The 19,898-nt window shown below is 36.4% G+C and overlaps 1 protein-coding gene across 2 annotated transcripts in view; it reads right to left on the bottom strand.

The window, feature by feature from the left end:
- Nucleotides 1-19,898, bottom strand: part of LMBR1 (limb development membrane protein 1) — an 81,116-nt gene that overhangs the window by 36,094 nt on the left and 25,124 nt on the right. For both annotated transcript variants that reach the window (XM_052806780.1, XM_052806791.1), the window contains one exon: nt 16,051-16,154. In XM_052806780.1, the coding sequence (XP_052662740.1) occupies nt 16,051-16,154 (104 nt within the window). The remainder of the gene's footprint in view (nt 1-16,050; nt 16,155-19,898) is intronic.

The following is a 19,898-nucleotide window of genomic DNA, read 5'->3' as shown; positions in this document are numbered from 1 at the left end:
CAGCCCTAAATAACAGTCCCATGCTGTAGAGCTAGGAGATGAACACAACCATAGCCTTTAGAAATAATTAAAAGCGTTCCCCTCCACCTCAGGCTAAATTGTGTTGGTTTATAAATACAGTAATAAGAAAATTCTAAATGAGAAGACTGAGCTCAGGCAATATACTTGCTTTATTTTCAGTAAGACAAGCTGACCCCTGCAGTACTTCTATTACCATGTCAATTTTAAGGAGGTCATATCCCTTACTTTCTCTTGGCCGATTACTGCTGGTGAAGTTGGAGAGGTAAAAAAACCAACAAAACAAAACAAAAAAACCACACACACAAACCACAGCAAGATTTTAAAAAGCTTTTTCACAGTGCTACAAATACCAGATATCAAAAAGGAAAAAAAATCACAAACTACACAAAACGCAATTGAGCTTCAAGTTATAAAATTAAATGGGGAATGGAAATAAGGTGGTAGGTTTTCATACTTTCACTGCTATACACTAAGAACATTGGCAGTCACTTCAGCTTACATTTGTGTGCATGAGGAGAGAGAAGTGGGAAAGAAATAAGGGAAGTAGGAGAACCTAGAAAAAATATATTCCTTTTAAAAAAACTTGTCTAGAATAAAGCCTGGGATTAGAAAAATTATCAGGAATAGAAAAATCTTAATCTGTAACCAGGACATAGTCCTCAAAGGAAATGGATGAAGCAATGTAGACCATAGTTACTTCTTCAGACACTCCCTGAAGATCTCAAAACACAAGCAAGACATGAACAGATTTTTTTTTTTATTATAGAGAAGGGCCTCCGAAAGCATCCTCACTTTTGCAGGTGTTGATGTTGCTCCTACTACCCAGGGATATGCAGAAAAGAAAGAAGGCTGTAAAACACTAAGAAGGAGAAAGAGATGAACTGGAAATGGAACAGAAAGAGCAAAAAGGTGGGACAGCAATAACATGAGCTAAAAGAAAGGTAAATCTTGAGAAGAAGGACCTGATCTTTGATCTTCAGTTTGTACACAAATTTCTCTGTAGGTCCGAAAATGAGAGGAATGTTGTTCCCAGGATAGACTCAGTTAGGGCCACCCTTTGGGAAGCATGAACCACAGTTTGAAGGAAGGTGGCACTTCTCTTGCTGGACAGTGATTTTAGTTTTAGTAGCCCAATTTTAAAGTCTTCTTCAATGAAGGTATCTAGAACAAAATATCAACTGTCATTGCTTCCAGCACTACAAGCACATAATATGATCTCTGGTAACTGCTAAACAGGAAAACAAAACACATCCAACAGCTTGCAATGCCTTGAAGTGAGTTTCAGATTATCCATAAGGCAAAATGGACTTCTGAAAGTGAATTACCTGCATGGTTCCCTATTGTCAGGGAAGCAGAAGCTTGGCATCCTACAGGCCAACTTGACATATAAAAGGAGTCTCTTGTGGAAGATGAAAAAAAAGTATGGTCAACAAAAACTTTTGGAAGCTAATTACTATAATTTGATAGAAATCACAATTAACCTGTTTATCAAGAATATTGGGGAAAAAAGACTGGCAGATTATACCCTCTAACCGCCCCCCCCCCCCCCCGTTTTAAAAAAAAACCAAAAACAAAAACAAACCCTAAAAACTTCCAAGTTTCACAGTTTAGACTCAACATTCACCTACATTTTTACTCACAGTACATTTTCAAAATCCACCTAGTTCTTTAACATGAGCACTTAAGCAAGTAAAATTTTTTTTTGAAGGAAAGATGTTTAACACACCAATCCCAGAAGCCTGGAACTTGCCAGAAGCCTAATAATATCTGTCGTTATCTCTGTACAGTAATAAGGCGGGGGGGGGGGGGGGGGGGACAACAAAAATAGAAGAGGAACAAAAAGAGCATTTGAAGCTCTCAAGGCATGCTTACAAATAAAAGCTGTCCTACAAACACATTCTATGGATCTTGTGGTTTGTACAGCCTTGTAGAAGTCTGAGAGTCAGATACCTCTTTCTTTAAAATTCAACTGCTGAGACATTCAGAAGTTTTTATATTGTTTAATCCTGAGCTACTTGCGTTGCCTGGAGCATCAAGCCTAAGGGTTCATGTTTCCAGAAAAGCCTAATTTTAGCAAAAAAGGTTTTCATTATTCTAAAAGTGTTCTGACAAACTTTTAGTTGCTACTCTGGAAGATATCATCAAAATCTTAACATGTTTCTTTCGTATTATGATTAAGACAGATAAGTCATCCTGGATGATAAATACCAAAAATGTATTACAAACCAGCACATGGCCAAAAAAAGGTAATTCTTAGCTGAAAAGCCCAGCGAAGTACAAATGGCAACAACAGTCCCGAAGGGATGACGGATGTCATACAAGAAAGTCAAAAAGTATAATTACTACGGAAACCATTTCTCCTCCCCAGTACATTTGTGTTAAGCAGGATGACTATTATGCCAATTGCAACACATTAAGACTTTTCCCACTATGTGTGTTCACACATAACACCTAGAGGCTGGTTGCTACTTTCTAAGAGAACATATGTTTGGCGATACATTTCTTACAGTTTTTCAGTAAGGAAAAGGGAGATTTCCTGATAATGGAGACAGTAAGAGGTGTTGGGGTTTTTTCCCCATTTGAAATTCTATAACTATTGTGAATTATTCAGATGTAACAATACAAAATGCTTTGTCGTTAAGCTAGCATAGGTAACAAGTGGAGACCTTACTCTGCACACTGGTTGTCCACAAGGTTTCGGGTATCTTGCGTAACTAGCACTTAGCACAGGGATCTTTCCTAACTCCAGTGACTCACAAGGACAGCGCATAGGCAAGAAACCTGCTGACTGCTCCTCTCTCCACTAAGAGTCACATGCAAAATCTGGAAAGGCTTTTGCCATTCTTGCAAAGCTAAGGTAAAACATGCACCTTATATCCAGGAAACACACCATGGGAGATAGGGTTATCTTCCAAGCAGTGACACACCCATGGCAGAAACTCAAAAGTTGTTATTTTTTGGGAAAGAATGATTACATAAATGAAAGCAATCAAGCCATTTTTTGCCAATTTTTGTTCTACCAGTTGTGATTAGGAACACAAGTATTATTTTCCAGCAATTCAGGCATAATTTTTAATGCTTTCTAATGCTATAAGGATTTCAACATATACATACAGATAGTATTTACCAAGAGTTCTTGCGTTTTAACACAGATGGAGTAGAAAAACTTGCAACATGTTTTTTTCCCCTTTCCATAAGAAGCAAAACTGATGGTAAAACCAAAGAACTACAGCCCCATCCTTACTTCAAGAAAAAGCATTTCTTTGCTGGAACATTACCTGGCTATAGTGATTTTGATGAACACATTATTAGTGCCTATAAGATGGACATTTTTGGAACTATATCACCAATGTACGACATGGTATGGCTTTTGTTAATTCTAATTAATTCTACATTTTAATTTGGTTGCAAATTGTGCAGAAAAAGAATAAATCAAAAACTATTATCAATGAAGTAAAAATTACAGCATGTTACACGCAAAACCAGAGAGTCCTAACAAAGTTTCTATGGTGCTGAGTATTTGAACACGGTTCTGCTTGGTCATCTTGACCTCTTGCAAGGTAGGTAAACATTACTTTTTACACCATGCCCTGACCCATGGGGAAAGCCTGGGAAACATTTCTGCAATCATGGCACATTTAAAGTACACATGAAGCCCATTGTTTTCATGTGACAAAAAGGAGTCTTAGTAACCTTAAGATTTGTTCAGTGAGAGGCTGACTGCAAAAAACATGCATGCTAACATCTGCAGAAAATAAATGAAGGCACCAAAAAAGAACGAGAACTACAGCAGGTATGAGGTTAGGGATGTTATATATTAACATCAATTACATTTTTAGCATGCAATATCCCCTCTTCCTCAATTTGTGAGCACCAGTGAAGAGATCAGCTTTAAGCATTCTAACCATTTCTATGGTTAGAAACCACACTTTGAGCAATCTTTGTTCTGACCTATTAAAGGCAGTGCAGAAACAATTTTTTAGTAAGTAAAAGGAGACCCATTTTCCATCAGGTAAAATGGAAACGTACTACATTTAGCACACTGATATTTAGTCAAGGGGTCATTACCTTATGAGACTACCACAAATTACTGAGTCAAAAACAGAAGCTGTAGTTTTAGGAAAACTAGTTCATTTAAAAAAATGTAGAAGCCAATGACTCAGAACCCTCACAGAGTGAGCTAAAAAATTTTAATCAAGAAATAATATATTCAGGCATCAGATTCAAGCAATCAGAAGAGAAGTTTCCTTGCCCATGCAAGAACCAAAGACTTCAGACTGTAACTAGTGCTGACTGTGTCTTCTCTCACACCACCTCTTCCCTCACAGAATCTTTCCAGCCTGTGGGGATTTTAAGATTAAAATGAACACTTTTCATCACAACATTAATGAATGTATTTTAAAGTTTATATTTATTCTCTACGCAATACAAATCTTAAAAATTCATAGTCACAAGATATTCCCAGCAACTTTCAGCTGATTTTTGTGTTAGTACCCTTCTCCAAATGATTTCATGCTGGTTACCATTCAGTCAATGGAGCAAGAAGAGGCAGCTGAAATCATTTAACTGTATAGAATTTAATAGTTATACAGTGTAAGTTACAAAATCCAGAAATTTCAGAGAGAAACTAGGAACTGAAGAGAGAAAAACAAAATGAAAGTTAAAGGAACTTGATAGAAAAAAAACCACGATGAATTCTTTGGGTATTGGCTAAAGACGTGTACTGATTTCCTAAAATGAGGAAAAGCTAGACAGAGTATCAGAGAAAATGCAAACACCTACTAGCTGGAATAAAATAATTACAGCCTACAGCTTTCAGATGTATGTGACTACCCTGCTACAGCCTGCCCTTCCCTCCTTTGCAGAAACAAACTATTGCAAAAAAAAAAAAAAAAACCAAACCCAAACAAAAAAAAAAAACCCTCATACACCAAAAACCCAGGATTATGTCTAATCTCTTACTAAAAAGGACAAATGCAGATCTATTGACACTATAGCAAAAGCATACAACCCAAACCTTCTGGGGGGAAAGGAAGTAAGAAATGAAAGGATACACATAGTAAATTGATGACTGTCCCAATACTACCCCTTTCCCCCCTAAGTTTCCTCTGTTTTTCCATTCGCTAGGCCAGCCCTCACTAATTAGCTCTTAGACGCTCCACTCCCTCCACCTACCAAGTTTCCCAGACTTTCCAAAGCCACCTGCAACAACAACATGGGAGCTGTGGGATTTCTGACACTATGAGTCTCCATCTAATCATCTACTTTTGGATCAGAAAGAAACTTTCCTGCTAGACTGGAGTGATAGGAAGATAAATAGATATTTTCCAACTTCTTTTTAGCTTGGCAGAGGATTAAGATATGTAATGCAAAAATATAAAGAAATAGTTGGAATTTGTGATTGTGTTTCTGGCAGAAAGAAACAACGAAGACAGTTCCCAAAAGCAAATGACACGTAGAAGCACACAGGTCACTACTGAAGTTCTAACATAAAGAGAAACCTGAAGGTTTTTTTTGTATCAAGGTCTATTAATAACCCCCCGCAAGGGTGAATAAGATCAAGAAGAAAGCACACTTCTAGGAATTGGCCAAAGCACCAGACTGCTGGAAGTTCCTTTTAATAAGTTGGGATATCCTTCAAAAAGCTACACCAAAAAAGTAAAAAAAAAAAAAAAAAAAAAAAATTTAAGTTATAAAAAAAAAAAAAAAAGAAAGAAAATGGCCAGGGATAGGAGACAAACTCACTGGTGCTCCTTCCTCCCCTCCGTTGTAAATAAAGTTGTTGACTGCCTTACAAATCCTAAGTACAGATGCATTAGCTCCTTCCTTGCATTGTCCATTTAGAATAAGTAATTCTTAATATAGAGCAATCCTTCATGTGGAGTATTTCTAGTAATAATAAATAAGTAATATAGACTAAAGGTCTAAATATCACATTGCTGGTTATCAGTATTAACAAAAAAAACCCCATTGTTTTTAGAGAGGGAATCAGAAGTGGTGTTTGCCTAGTAAAGCCTCATTTAATAAAAGGAAGCCTATTGGAAAATTGTTTCATGCCTTTTTATGATTAAGATATTTATATTAAAACTTGCCACTATCAATATAAAATTATCTGGCAATTTTCTTCTCTGTGAATTAAAAGGACATTTCTATTAAATCTGTAAACTCTTTTTTATTTTTATATAAAGCAACAAAAGCCCACAAAGAGACTTAAAATAGATACAATGTATTTGCTTGTCCTGAAAGGTCACTATTTGATGTCAATGAAGACTCAAATGAACACACAGACTAATGTGAAAGTATTCAAATATTAATGAAATATTCCTCATGCATAAAAAAGCCATTTTTATAAAATAAATCACCATGCTCAAATAAAAACAGCAGCAGATTAATTTAATGTTTCTTACCATTTAATAAAAGAAAACCAAATACTGAGATGGAGAGGTGTTCACATTGCCTTCTTGAAGTCTCTAACTCAGACATGCCAAATTCTTAGAGGCATCTGCATTTTTCCATTGACTAAAAGAGGGGGCTTCTAGATCCCCTGAATCACAGCCATTGTGGGGATCCTGCATGTGTGAATACTCACTTCCTTCCCAAAGGATGGCAAAATTTTCTAGCTTAAATGAAATAGTTATATGAATTTTATTATAACCTGACAATAAAAAAAACCCAAATAAATACACCTCAGGGTTTTTAGATATACAGCTATCATCTACCACAAACAGAAGTGTCTATAGAGGGCATTAAGAATGTTCCATCCAAACAAAGTTTGAAAAGTACTCATTTCTGCCTAAAAATAAAAGTGCTTTACGGGAAGAAAAAAAAAAAAAAGTATTTTAGAACCCAGTGCTTCAGTTTACATCAATGATTAATGAAGAGATTCAAGCTTAGTATTAGTAGCTGTACCATCTGTACACTTTACAAGTAGTACAAGTATTTAGCATGTCTATTTTTACTCATGCAGAACTCCGTAAGTTATCCTAAAAACAAATAAAAATGGTAACAAAAAAAACCCACTCAATTTATTCACTAAGAGAGCAGCAGAGAAAAATATTCACATCTTATTCCATTCGCAGGCTTCCAGCTACATATTAAAGCTTTTAGCAAAGAACTATGGAAATTCCACAAAACATAAGCATGCTAAATACAGCAGAAATGTATAATTTCAGAACGTAGGAGTGGGGAAAGCACAAAAGTTCAGCAATGCATTTTGCTCCTGGCTCAGATGAGGTGGAATAACTAATGCTCCAGTGCTAGCTTCTAAAATGAATTAGTTTTACAGATGACTACCTACTCATAATGCATCAGTCATCTAATACAGTTTCTCACAGTATGCTAGAGAAGTAATGGTCAGAAAACCACAGTCTGAAATAACACTATGCCTGTTTGGGATTTTCTTTGCACAGTATTTTTACCCCAATATTACTAACAATCCTTGTTTCATCTTGTAACTCTACTAATTCCCATAGCTCAAAGACATGAAAATATTACAAGAACACAGACTAACCTGACACATTTTGCTTTTCTATCTATGTTAAAGAATTGGTCAAAAAAAGTAATTATAATCTCAATCCCATAAACTACTGCAGAAAAGCTCAATCATTGCTCAGCTAATGAAGTCGCAGTGAGGCAGGTAGTGCAGAAAAGCTATGCCAAATAAACTATACCATTAGCTTATCTCCTGTTAACCTATTTTTTTGTAACATACACTGAGGCCTCTTTAAGAGAAGTACATTCTAATTTATGGAAGCAACCAACTGACATTTAACTACTTCAATGAAACGGAGCGCAGATCACATCTCATCACATCTTGATCCAATGTGTGCAACAACCAACATCCACTTAGTTACCCCTCAGCTGTCCCCAGATACAAAACTGTTACATATATTCAACAAACCATAGATCTCCTTATGGTAAAATAAAAGGACAGATTTTGCATATAATGTCCCCAACTGACTTAAGTAAGACATCTTACAAAACCTTACAAAATGTTTTATATATCTACAAAAACAAATTCACATTAAGCCATTATTCCTCCTCAACAGTCCACAGTTTCTCTCTCCTAGCCACTGATTCTTCAATTTCTTTTTATCTTGCTCTCATTGAAACGTGACGTGGCCCCTAAGCTGAAGAATGCATGCATGTTATTTACCTGTCCCGCACAGCCTTTGATCCTAAATGTCTAAATACAGACAGCAAAAAAAGCACACTGAAATCTAGGCTTTGTAATACAAAAATTAATACAAGCAACATTTCCAGCCTCTTCTTGACCTACCTGTAGTAATTTTCATGTTCTTACTGTCTTCAACTTAACTTTGTCTTACAGTCATTGTGAAAGGACAGAAAAAACAGACATCCCTGCAATACTTTTACAGACAAAGGTATTTTCATCTCATACTAACCTACAGTCTAGTTACATATTCAAGTCACAGGTCCTCCAAAGCAGGCCATACACTCACATAACTCTTTTCAGACTAATTTACTGAAATATACCTGTAAAATAACAACATTTTTTCCCCTCTGCAGAACTGCAAATAAAGGACCTGGTAGTAGTGTAAAGCTATAATTTTAACATGTTTTCAGAGTTTAGTGTAGACACTTGTCACGTGACATGCTAACAAGTATGCTAAATGTTGTCATCTTCCATTTCCTGCCATTTTATAAGCTCTTCTCAAATTAATATTAGATGTGCCTGTCCTCTACATTACAAATTACAAAGCACACTATACATTTAGCTGTGTACACACCATTTCTGAGACTTCAGTGGAAGCACGTGAAGAGTCACAATATGCACCATTCTTAATGCAGGATTTACTGTTAAATATAGTCCTTAACTATCCACCCTACATCTTACAGATTATGTTATGGGTTTGTATAACTGTCAGTTAAGTATGCTTTTATTTTAACAGGGAGGTGGAAAAACCCTGGTCAAGCTGCTTGCCAATATCAGAATCCCAGAATAATCAGGATCTGCTTCTAAAACAACAACAACAAAAGTCCTAATAATTTTTAAGTAGTGTCATTTTAAGTTACTCCAGTTTAAAGAACTGGACTTCATATCTGAACTTAAGATGTTAGCTTATGTCAAAAATACAAAACCAAACAGCTGCCTTTGATGTGACTGATTAAACAACTTTTGTCTCTGGTATTACTAATGGAATGAGTAAATGGGTTGTAATATAATGTAGAATAATTCAGTTACATACTAGTAAACATTTCATGGAGATCAGAGCACTAAAGTCTCAGTTCATGCTGAATGATTTTATAGACAAATAAATATGAGCTTAAATGCCAAATAAACATACACTGTTAAGAGGGTACCTCAAGACTATTTGGTGAGCCATTACACACAGTGGCCCGTGGGTATTACAGTCAGAGGTACATGCAAGCATAAAACACGAAGTCAAATGCTGTTTCCAAACAAGGTTCAAGGCTCTTGCACTCTCTAAATCACCTTCCCAGAAAAATACAGACAAATATAGAAAATTGACTGGTTTTAATTAGAGATAATCTCATACTGAAAAGGATTTCCAAGCTGCTTCCCCCAGTATTTTTTATTATAGGAACAATTGCTTTGCACAGAATACTGCTTGAGATTAGCAAAAAAGTTTCTAAAAGTAAATACTCGAAACTAACTTTGAACATACTTCCTAGATTAGCTTCATCACATACTGAAAATATATTTTATAGTGCTCTACACCTATAGTTGTACCAGAGTTTTAATGGTACCCACAGCAAAACTGGGGAGTACTAGGTTCTGTATTTTTCCATGTAGAAAAACTGAATTTCCATACCCACCAAGAAAGGAAAAAGCAGCAGGTTTACTTTTCACTTATGTTTATTACTACATTTAGTTACCTAGAGTTCACAAATACAACACACTGCAAGATAACACATTAGAAACTTAGGCTTAGTTCAGTTTTATTATACAGTAACATGACTAGGAAAAGTTATTGCTGTTGATAAATATAGAGTGTATCAATTCAACTCAAATATTGAGGAGATGGAAGACACACTGTAGCTGCTCAGCAAGTTAACAATAGCTTATCTTTACAGCAAAAAAAAAAAGCAGTTTCAAAAAATGATAGTAAACTGCATTTTTGCAAAGCTTCAACATTTCACTCCCTCTCCAAATAAGTAATTTTATTTACAAAACACATTTTAAAAAGCCGTGCTCCAATGGAAGAGGGGAAGGGAAGGGAAGAAATCTGCCCTTAACAGCAGAAACCACTGTATTTCACTATTTGGAAGGGAACCTACACACCACATTTTACTTGCATGGGCTAAGCTGCAGCTGCTAACGTAAGCAGGACTTTGCAGTCACACCAGCCAAATGAAATCTTTATACAGTAGCAAGCACTATGCAATAAACTGTTCTGAACACTGGCCCATCTCACCTGCCTTAAGTGTATGAATAAACTGCTACATTTTTAAGTGGTGTTTTTATTAAAAAAAAACTCAATGAGAATTTGGAAGAGATATCAAGGAAAGGCAAGCAGATGGAGAGACTAGCTGACACATAACAATAGCTGGTGAAATATTACTCTTATTTTCTGTAATAAACACCAAGATCAAAACATTATGCAAGTTAAATTTCCTTGAAAGGTTCCCAGCAGGAGTCTTCCTTTTTGTTTGTGCAGTACGCGATTTCCTCTCACCCACAAAAAACATACCAAGAATGTGCATGTGCCACTAACACTAAGCAGCACTTCCTTAATCACTCATTTCCAACAATTTATGGATGATCAGTGGCAAAAACGAGCAAAAATAATGAAAGCGTGCAATGAAAGCTCATTGAGACAAACCGGCTTGGACTTCCTACTCATTTCTGTGTCTCTTTAAGATGGGGGTCTGATACAAATTAGCCACTGGGAAAAAAGTCATCTGGTCATAAAATACAGTACAGGGTCACTTTTATGTAAGTTTGCCAAAAGGGACATAAACCAGGACAATTTCAAACTGTGACACAGGATAGAAGTATATTAAAAAAATCTTTGTTCCTCCTCCATTGTGCTGTCATGTTGCTCAGCTTTATAGACATTCTGAGCACCAGCTCTGGCCTCTTCGCTTCCACCTGGTCTACCTAATTAATTAAGCAAGGAAGTTACCTCAAATTTTTGTACTATTTGTTTTTATTATCATGCACTTCTTTTGATGTTCCAGGAGTTAACCTCTTAATCCACAGACTCTGTGTGTTGTGTTCCGAACATTTTGGGATGTCTGGATAATTTGGATAATTGGTCAGGATGTTGCTGTCGCTCATGTTAAACTTTATGCCATGACTTCAAGTTCAAAGATCAGTATTAAGGCAAAATACTTCATAAAGCCTTTTTAAAACTCTGCTCGTGATTATGCAATACCTAGTTATTCCAGTTTCTCATGGCGGTAAATTGCACTATTTGTATTTTCTTACAAGGAAATTACTCCTAAACATCTCTATCTTTGTCAACTTCAAACAAATACAAATTTCAGTTGAAGTTACATCAAGAGAAAGCATATTTTAAAGGTCAAGAAAAGGTATAGCAATTATCTCCTCAAAAATGCTTGCCTCCTTGACACAGCAGCACACATGTAATTTTCTGTGCAGTCTGTTATCACACATGGAAACATCAGCACTGTGAACTACAGATGCACAACTGCAATTACCACAATTTTCCTTTTTTGGAGAGAATGATAAAGAAATAGGTTAATTCTGACATTAAGAAACATGGTTGACACCTCTGTTTCATAACTGTACTACAGAATTTGGGAAGGCCAGTGACAAAGAACTGAAAGAGTATCTAAACAAGAAATATAACTTTATGCCCAGACTCTATAAAGGAAGACAAGAAGAATATAGAAAGATATGAAAAAGTTTAATACCTATGCAGAAGATTAAGGTTACTTCAGGTACTCCAATAGCTCAGTTAATAGCACCGGCTAAGGTATAATATATCACAATGACTTCCAACTACGTCAATAGTCTTGAAAAACCTAATTCACACATGTGCATGAAAATACATATGTGTGCATAAATGCACACATGGCATGTACACATATATACACAAAGATACACATATATTATACACCTCCAATATTGCTTTCATAATTATTTTCCTGATAACAGAAGTCTGCAACTGCCATTAAATGGAAATAAACTATAGCAAGGAAGAGCACTTAAGCTCTTTAAAAGGGCATGGCCAACCCCCTTAGGCCCAAAATGCCCTTTCTGAATTAACATAATGGCTTTAATTAAAAACTAGGCAGAGAATCAGTTTGATTTTCAGTACAACACTGCATCCGTCCATGGTGAGTGCCTAATTTCCGTATCTCTCTCCTCTGCATAATATGCAAGTCCTCGGTTGTTTTAAACTGTTGCCCTGGGGAATCGAAGAGAGTCTATAAGAGGGGCCATGTGCCATTTAGAAAGTATACTAGCAACCAAGAAAAAAAAGCAATAGTAAATTGGAAGATGGTTAATCAAATCCATTCTGATTCATGAAACTTTAACAGTTAAGGGAGCAATACTTCCTTACAAGAACACAGAAAGAAAAGCTATACAAAGCTCATAATAGTAACCTATGAGCTATCCGAAATATCATAGCTTGCAAAAAGTTCACACTACTGTGAATACATAAAATCAACTTTTATAGCATAATCTATGATAAACACTCAAACAGATGACTAAAAACTTCAGGGGTTAGGCCCATATGTGATAATGACTAACATTACTGTCGCAATTTAAGCTGAACAAAGACATCCATTAAAAAATGAAAAAAATCCATTCAATTTCAGAACTGAACCTCTCTTAATCATTCATTTTCAGAACTTCTATTAAAATCCAGCAAGTAATTCTTACATGAACACCTTCAAACAGACATCTTGACTGTGCACATCTAAATCTCAAGTGACCTGTTTATTCATTATAATGAAGGTAATTCTATGACAAATTCAAGTTGACCTGCATGAAAGCTTCCAGTGGAAACAGTCTTTTTATCCAAATTTTGAGCTGAGCTGGGGATCTAGAAACAACTACTTTCCCTACTCCTCATATCCAACTCCCAGCTGAAAGATTAAAGATTACATATCCTGTGCCAAACCTCCTTATTGAATGCCTTCACATTTACAGTACATCGCTCTTCTCTTAAATGCTGCAAGTTTTGCCAGATGTATGAAATGTTCATTTAAATTGAAATCACTAAAATCTGATTTTGCCAGTTAACAGTAATAGCATTTGAATGATGTTTTAGCTCTGGCCCATTAGTCTGATGTGATGAATGACAAAATATGTCTTTTTTTAAAAAAAAAAACTTGCACAAGTATAATCAAAACCAAAATTTGTTAAAGTACCAGAATTCAACAAAGTAATCAAGGTCTCAAAATCTTCTCTGAGAAGAGGCAAGATAAGCAATATGCAAAAATCTAGGGAAAGTAAAAGAGATGGGAAGTACTCTTTACAGATTCTAGAACTGAAAAGCTTACATGTAATCCTGAGTTCAATTAACTATAATTTTTCCCAGATTTTAATCACTCTATTATGTGATACAATTCTTTAAAAAAGTATATACAGTACTTATTGCAAGGAAAACTATGTATCTGCCTGAGAATTTGAACAGAACAGCACACTCAATTTTAACTATCAACTTAGTCGAGAACTGACATTTGCCACTTACTTTCTAAGAAAAGTGATCAAAGACAAGGTATGTTCGTATTAAAATGGACTACAATTCCCACATATTCACCAGTAGCTTCAGGGCTCACTCAAAGCTGGTAAAACAATTCAGTATGTCTGCATCCATTTTGGATACTTTTAAATAGAGCAGCCAGGTAGAACAGACATTGGACAAAGGCCTTGAGTACCTGTACTAGATCATACTTGGCTTTTGGGATGTACCAAAAACATTCAGAAGGAGTCAAAGTAACAAAAGAAATCCCAAAATTGGGTTTCCCCCCCAATAGGTGGGTTTTGATATTAAAATCTGATCTCATTTACCCCACGAAGAAGCAAAACTACTCTAAATAACCAACAATTGTCTTTTTCCTTACATCTGCATACAGATTATGGTTCTATCTCATCTGGAGTTACAAATGTTTCCAAGTGTAAACATGTATGGTGATCCTATTTATCTTGAATGGGATTTATTGATAGCCAGTATCATAACTTTAAAAGTTACACTATAACTATTAAAGTTTTATGTAAAATGCAAGTTTTACACAGCTGGGATACATAATGCATCCGTTGGAGCCAACAAAAATCTACAAGTCAAGGGGACACACCAGCAGTACCATACATGGTATGCTGATGGAGAGAATTCTTGGTTTTAGTTGGACTGCAGGAGACGCAAACCCCACTAAAATCAGTTAGCTTATTTCATTTTTAGAAGAAAAGATATACATTAGCTGTGGCTAGATATTTAGAGCCAAAAGGAAAAAGGAGTAGCCTCCACCTGAAACCTGGAAGGACAAAAGGAGTTGCTAAAAGTTTTCCTAGCCTTCTGGATACCTGAAGTGAAGGAAGAAGAGAGGAGAGTGTTTTCCAGCTAAGTTGAATATGTAGAATTAAACATAATAGCCCATCACCAAACTCCTTTGAAGTTGAACTCATTAGCTTGGTCACCCAAACTTTTAAGTAACTTGGATACATCTACAGTTCAGTCAAACGAACACTGCAGTAGCATCAAGGAGCGCAGAACAAGCTATACCAAACAAGTATTTACACACCATCTTGACTGGGTCCTGCAGGTCCTTTCTGACACAGTTATATTGCTCAAGTTGATGTAATCTCCCAGTAGCTTCAGCTTTTGAATAAAATCTTCAGATTAGTCAATTAAAATTTCCCTTCAAGCTGTACTTTTAAGTATCTTTTTGGTTTTTGCTGTCCTGTTTTCTCTCTTAAGCATCTACATGAACCCTAAAATCCCAAATTGAATGCAGTACTTCAGTTGAGTTTTCCCCAATTCCACCAAGAAAAAAAATGGCAACTTCATTGCCTCCATGCCAATTCCTGTTGATGCAACCAGGAATTATGTTTTCCCTTCCCACCACAATCATCCCCTCATTGATTTACATTACGTGCGATCCACCAATGACTCACAGTCTTTTGCATCCATCTTTAATGCGTTTCATTTTCCTGATTTCAGACCACTTTTCAAGATCCTTTGCTTTCTAATAATTGTCATCCAAAGGGCACAGAATTCCCTCAAGTGTAGTATCATTAAAAACAAAAGTGTAACCATTCAGATGACAAAGATTAATGAAAACATGCTACAGTTGGTCCCCAGACAGTCATTCCAGTTTCATTTATTTGATATTTATGATTTGAAATTCATTTTGCTATGCCTCCCATTGAAGTAATTTTTCGTTATATTTCTTTAGTTCACATATTAATATAATCGTTATCTTATCGTTCAGAAATTGCTTTGCCAAATTCCATGCTTCACTGAAATGCTCAGCCCTCTCAACTTGAGCATATTCCACTAAGTTGAATATTTTTAGTTATTCTCCACCCATTTAAGACACTTTTCTTAACATATTATCGTCAATACTGACCGCACTTGAACCTTTTTGGGGATGTTTGTAATCTTTAAAATTCACAAGTCAAGCTTGTTTTCTCTGGGTCATCCATTACTTAATCAACCTTCCCATCAGTAAGCAGCCTGTACTTCTTTCCCTTGTTACTTCATTTCTAGTGCATTTATTGAACCTTCTCTCCTTTTAGCAACCCAACAAAATCATTTTCCAAAAATAAAATATTGATTAAAACATTGTTATTAAAAAAAAAAGACAAGTTAAGTAACTCTCTTCATTTCAGTATACATAGCTTTTCAAGGACTTGTTTTTTTTCCCCTCCTTAAGCTTACTCACAGCCACACACCGTATAGCTTCACCTGCTTGTGCAAGAGTGCGCATCTGTATATACACGTTCACATAAGCATACACATGCCAGCACCAAATCCTCCCAAATTTCTAATTTCAGTTTCATCAGAAACAAGGGCTGAAAACGGAATATATGCTGTAAAGACTCCGTATTTAACGGTATTTTCCTACCTTTTTTAAGCCAGCAAATCCTTCCGATTCCAGGAAGAAAAAGGCAAAGGGCATCAACACAAACAAACATAAATTCGAAAAAAGAGAAGCAAGATTCCATAAACCTGCAACAAACAAGAAAAAAGTTTACATTATGAGTTTCTCAGCATTAAAAGTTAAAGACACTACATTTTCCTCCCTTATATAGAACAATAATACACATACAAGTGCTAACAGAAGCCAGGTTTTTATGGATATAGTTATTTACAGGCTGAAAAATACCCATTTCTCTGCAGAATCATCTTCAAACAAAAACTGGATACCAACTTAAACAGCAGCAAATGTCTGAAGTCTTGGGAGACAGACTGCAAACTCAGATGGACTACTTCCACAATATCCCACTGAAGGCTCTTCAGAAAACCATTTTAAAAGTTTTCAGGACAAGAGTATTTTACCACTATCAGTGAATCTCACAAAATTAAGTTCTGTGTACTCACTTCCTCCCATATTTTTTCCTCAAGAGAAACTTAGACAAATCATGGATTTTAACATGAACAATACACAACTGCCATCATCACCTCCAAATCAGAAGAAGGTATCATGGTAACAGCAACAGCAGCCTTCCGTGATGAGATGACTGGCTCAGTGGGCAAGAGGAGAGCACTGGATATTCAACTTTAGTAAGGCTTTCAACATAATCTCCCATAAATCTCCCCATAGTCTAATTAATGAAGTATGAGCTCGGTAAGTAGACTGAGGTGGACTGAAAATTGGCTAAGCTTCTGGGCTCAAAAGGTTGTGACCAGCACTACAAAGTCAGGCTGGAAGCCAGTCACCAGTGGTAGAGCCCTGCAGGTCGATATTGGTTTTAACATCTTCATTAATGATGTGGACGATGGGAGAGAGCGCAACCTCAACAAGTTTGCTGAAGGTACGAGGTGGGGAGGAACAGTGGCTTACCACTCAGATGAACCTCAACAAGGCTGGACAAATGGGCAGAGCACGCACTGGGGACCAATCATCCCAAAAGCAGCTTTGTAGAAAAAGCCTTAGAGGTTCTGTTGCGCACCAAGCTGAACATGAGCCAGCAATGCGCCCTTGCAGCAAAGGCAGCCAACAGCATCCCAGGCTGCATTAAAAGTGTTGCCAGCAGGTCAAGGGAGATGATCCTTCCTCTCTCCTCAGCACTGGCAGCACACATTTGGACCACCGCATCCAGTTGTGGGCTCCTCCATACAAGACGGACATGGCCATGCTGGAGCAAGTCCAGCAAAGGACTACAAAGATGATTAAAGGATTGGAGCATCCGTCATACAAAGAGAGGCTATGAAAGCTGGAATTGTTTAGCCTTGAGAAGAAAGGACTTGGGGAGATTTTATCATTGTATACAAATATCTGATGAGGGAGGGGGAAAGGAAAACAGTAGGACTCTTCACAGTGGTATCCAGTGAATGGAGGAGAGGCAATAACCATGAATTGAAAAACTGGAAAACCTATTTGAACATAAGAGGGAGGAAAAAAAAAAAACCAACCAAAAACAAACACACACACAACACTTTTTCCACTGTGAGTGTAATAAAACACTGCAACAGGTTGCCCACAGAGGTTTTGTAATCTCCATCCTTCAACATATTCAAAACACGAGCGGGCACTGCCTTGAGCAGCCTGCTTTGAGCAGGGGGTCAGACCAGACTATTTACAGAGGTCTCTTCCAACCTCAACCATTCTGTGATCTAGGTGAAAAATCAACAACTGACTAAAACTAGAACATCTGTAAGACACGTGACATCTGCAGGAAGGGAAAAGGTTTAGAAAACAACCTGAAATGATAACTGATCTCCATTAAGGGTATCTGTTCCAGTAAGATTTTCTAAGCTGAACACTTTCTTAACAGCCAGTTTCTGGTGCCTAAACACAAACCCATCATCATCCTCTCAAAAGTTGTGCAGGATGTAGTGTTTCTTCTTTATGAAAGCAGAAGCTTACCTACAATTTAGTAGCTAACAGGTTTAACAAGTGTCACATGTTCTGCATCCTGAAAACACAGCTTTTATTTTGTGGTTGAGAAAAACAAGCTTAGTCCCCTACCTTCCCCAAAATTCCAAAATTCTGCAGGACTATATTATATCACCTGAAATCCAAAAAAGAACATTCCCCATCATAAGAAAATTTGAACTAACAGCTCTATTTATTTCTTTCTTCTCATGTACAGGCTTGTTCGTTTTCTTCTTTGAAATTGTCCATTTTGAAAGAATAGGGAAGGAAAGAGACATTTACTGGATGTCTGGGAAATTCACTATTGAGAGAAATTCCTGTATTTAGTTCCAAATGTAAAAGAGTTAGCAGTTATCTTCACCTACACTGCTTTAAAAAAATGCTTTCACCATATATACTTCCTTTTTCCTTAAATGAAATTATTTAAATTTCAAGGAAAAATAAAAACAAAGGAAGAGGGAGGCAGGGAGCCAAGAAATCTACTTCTCCAGCAATGGATAGCACCAGGACACCAGGAACCAAACTTAGCCAAATAAGCTACAGAAAACAAAACAAGAAAATTCCAAGAGATGCGTGAAATATAATACTCAATTGCTAAAGAAAACAAACTGCCTAAAGGTGGCTAAACTCCAGTTAACAAAGAGGGGGATTTTTCCTTTTGAATTTGCTTAGCCAGGAAGCTCCTGTTACCATCCAAGAAACATTCACACATAGCAACATCAGCAAGAATGTCATCAACAGCCCTTACTAGGGGTACATTAACTCAAGCACTCTGCGTACTTCCCCACACACACACTTTTTTTTCAGAAAATTAAGACACCAGCGTTAGAGTAGAAATACTATTAGATGGGGCTGGGGGTCTTATTTCAGCAGTTTTCTCTAACTGAAGACAGTACATTCAGTTACCTAATGCAAAGCTGAATACCTGGTTGTTCTAATTTCAGCAGTTTTATTACATGTATGTCTACAAGGTAAAACAGTGCTTCGGAGCTGCATCATATGCACACAGCATTTTAAGGGAGGGGAGAGTGGTGCACATCTGGGGTGATTTTTAAGAAGTTAAAAATCCAGAAATTTACACATTAGCAGCTGATAGGAACCACATTTACAGAATATTAAACTACAGAGCTATGATGTGCATGTAAAGTTATGAGAGGTAAGGACAGTGCTGTACTGCTGCTGACATACATATACACTTTCCTCAAAGTAAGGAACATACACGGCCCTCTTCTTCCCCTACCGTATTTCTTATCCGAATTTGATAGTTCAGGAATCAATTTAAAATAGACCCAAAAAAATAATTATTTTCTATTATGTTGACTGCACCATAAAATTGCATGAGACACACTTGCAGATATCAACATATATAAAAACTTTAAGCAGTCTATTGGAATATTTTAAATTTTTTTTTTGCATTCATAGTGACCTAAGAATATCCCCCATTAAAAAGTTAATGAAACATAAAAATTAAAAATCGCTTGGTCTTTGGCAGACATATTAGACCCTAAGCAATTTTTTGTCTTGCTTATTCATGGCAGTTTCATTAACTTTTACCCCCACCTGGTGGTTGTATCCAACAACAGCACAAATGAACATCCAGCTGTCAGAAGTACTTCTGGGTTTATTTCAGCATGCATTAGATAAGTGTTTATACTGGATCCAGGTAGGGTCTTTCCGCCTAGTTTCAAAAATTACAGGCATATATTTTCTCTTTTTCTATATGCCACAACTAATGCAACAGTGTGCAGTATAAAAACCCTTAATGTCATTTTCAAGTACCTCAGACTATATCTGTAATTGATATATCTAGCAAAACTGAAGTGTTTTAAAGCAATACAAATTTTCCCATTTGGTAACATTTGCAAAGCAGTTAG

The sequence above is a fragment of the Harpia harpyja genome, chromosome 1, assembly GCF_026419915.1.
Source record: "Harpia harpyja isolate bHarHar1 chromosome 1, bHarHar1 primary haplotype, whole genome shotgun sequence".
Lineage (NCBI taxonomy): Eukaryota > Metazoa > Chordata > Aves > Accipitriformes > Accipitridae > Harpia > Harpia harpyja.
This window is presented reverse-complemented; position numbering and strand designations above follow the sequence as displayed.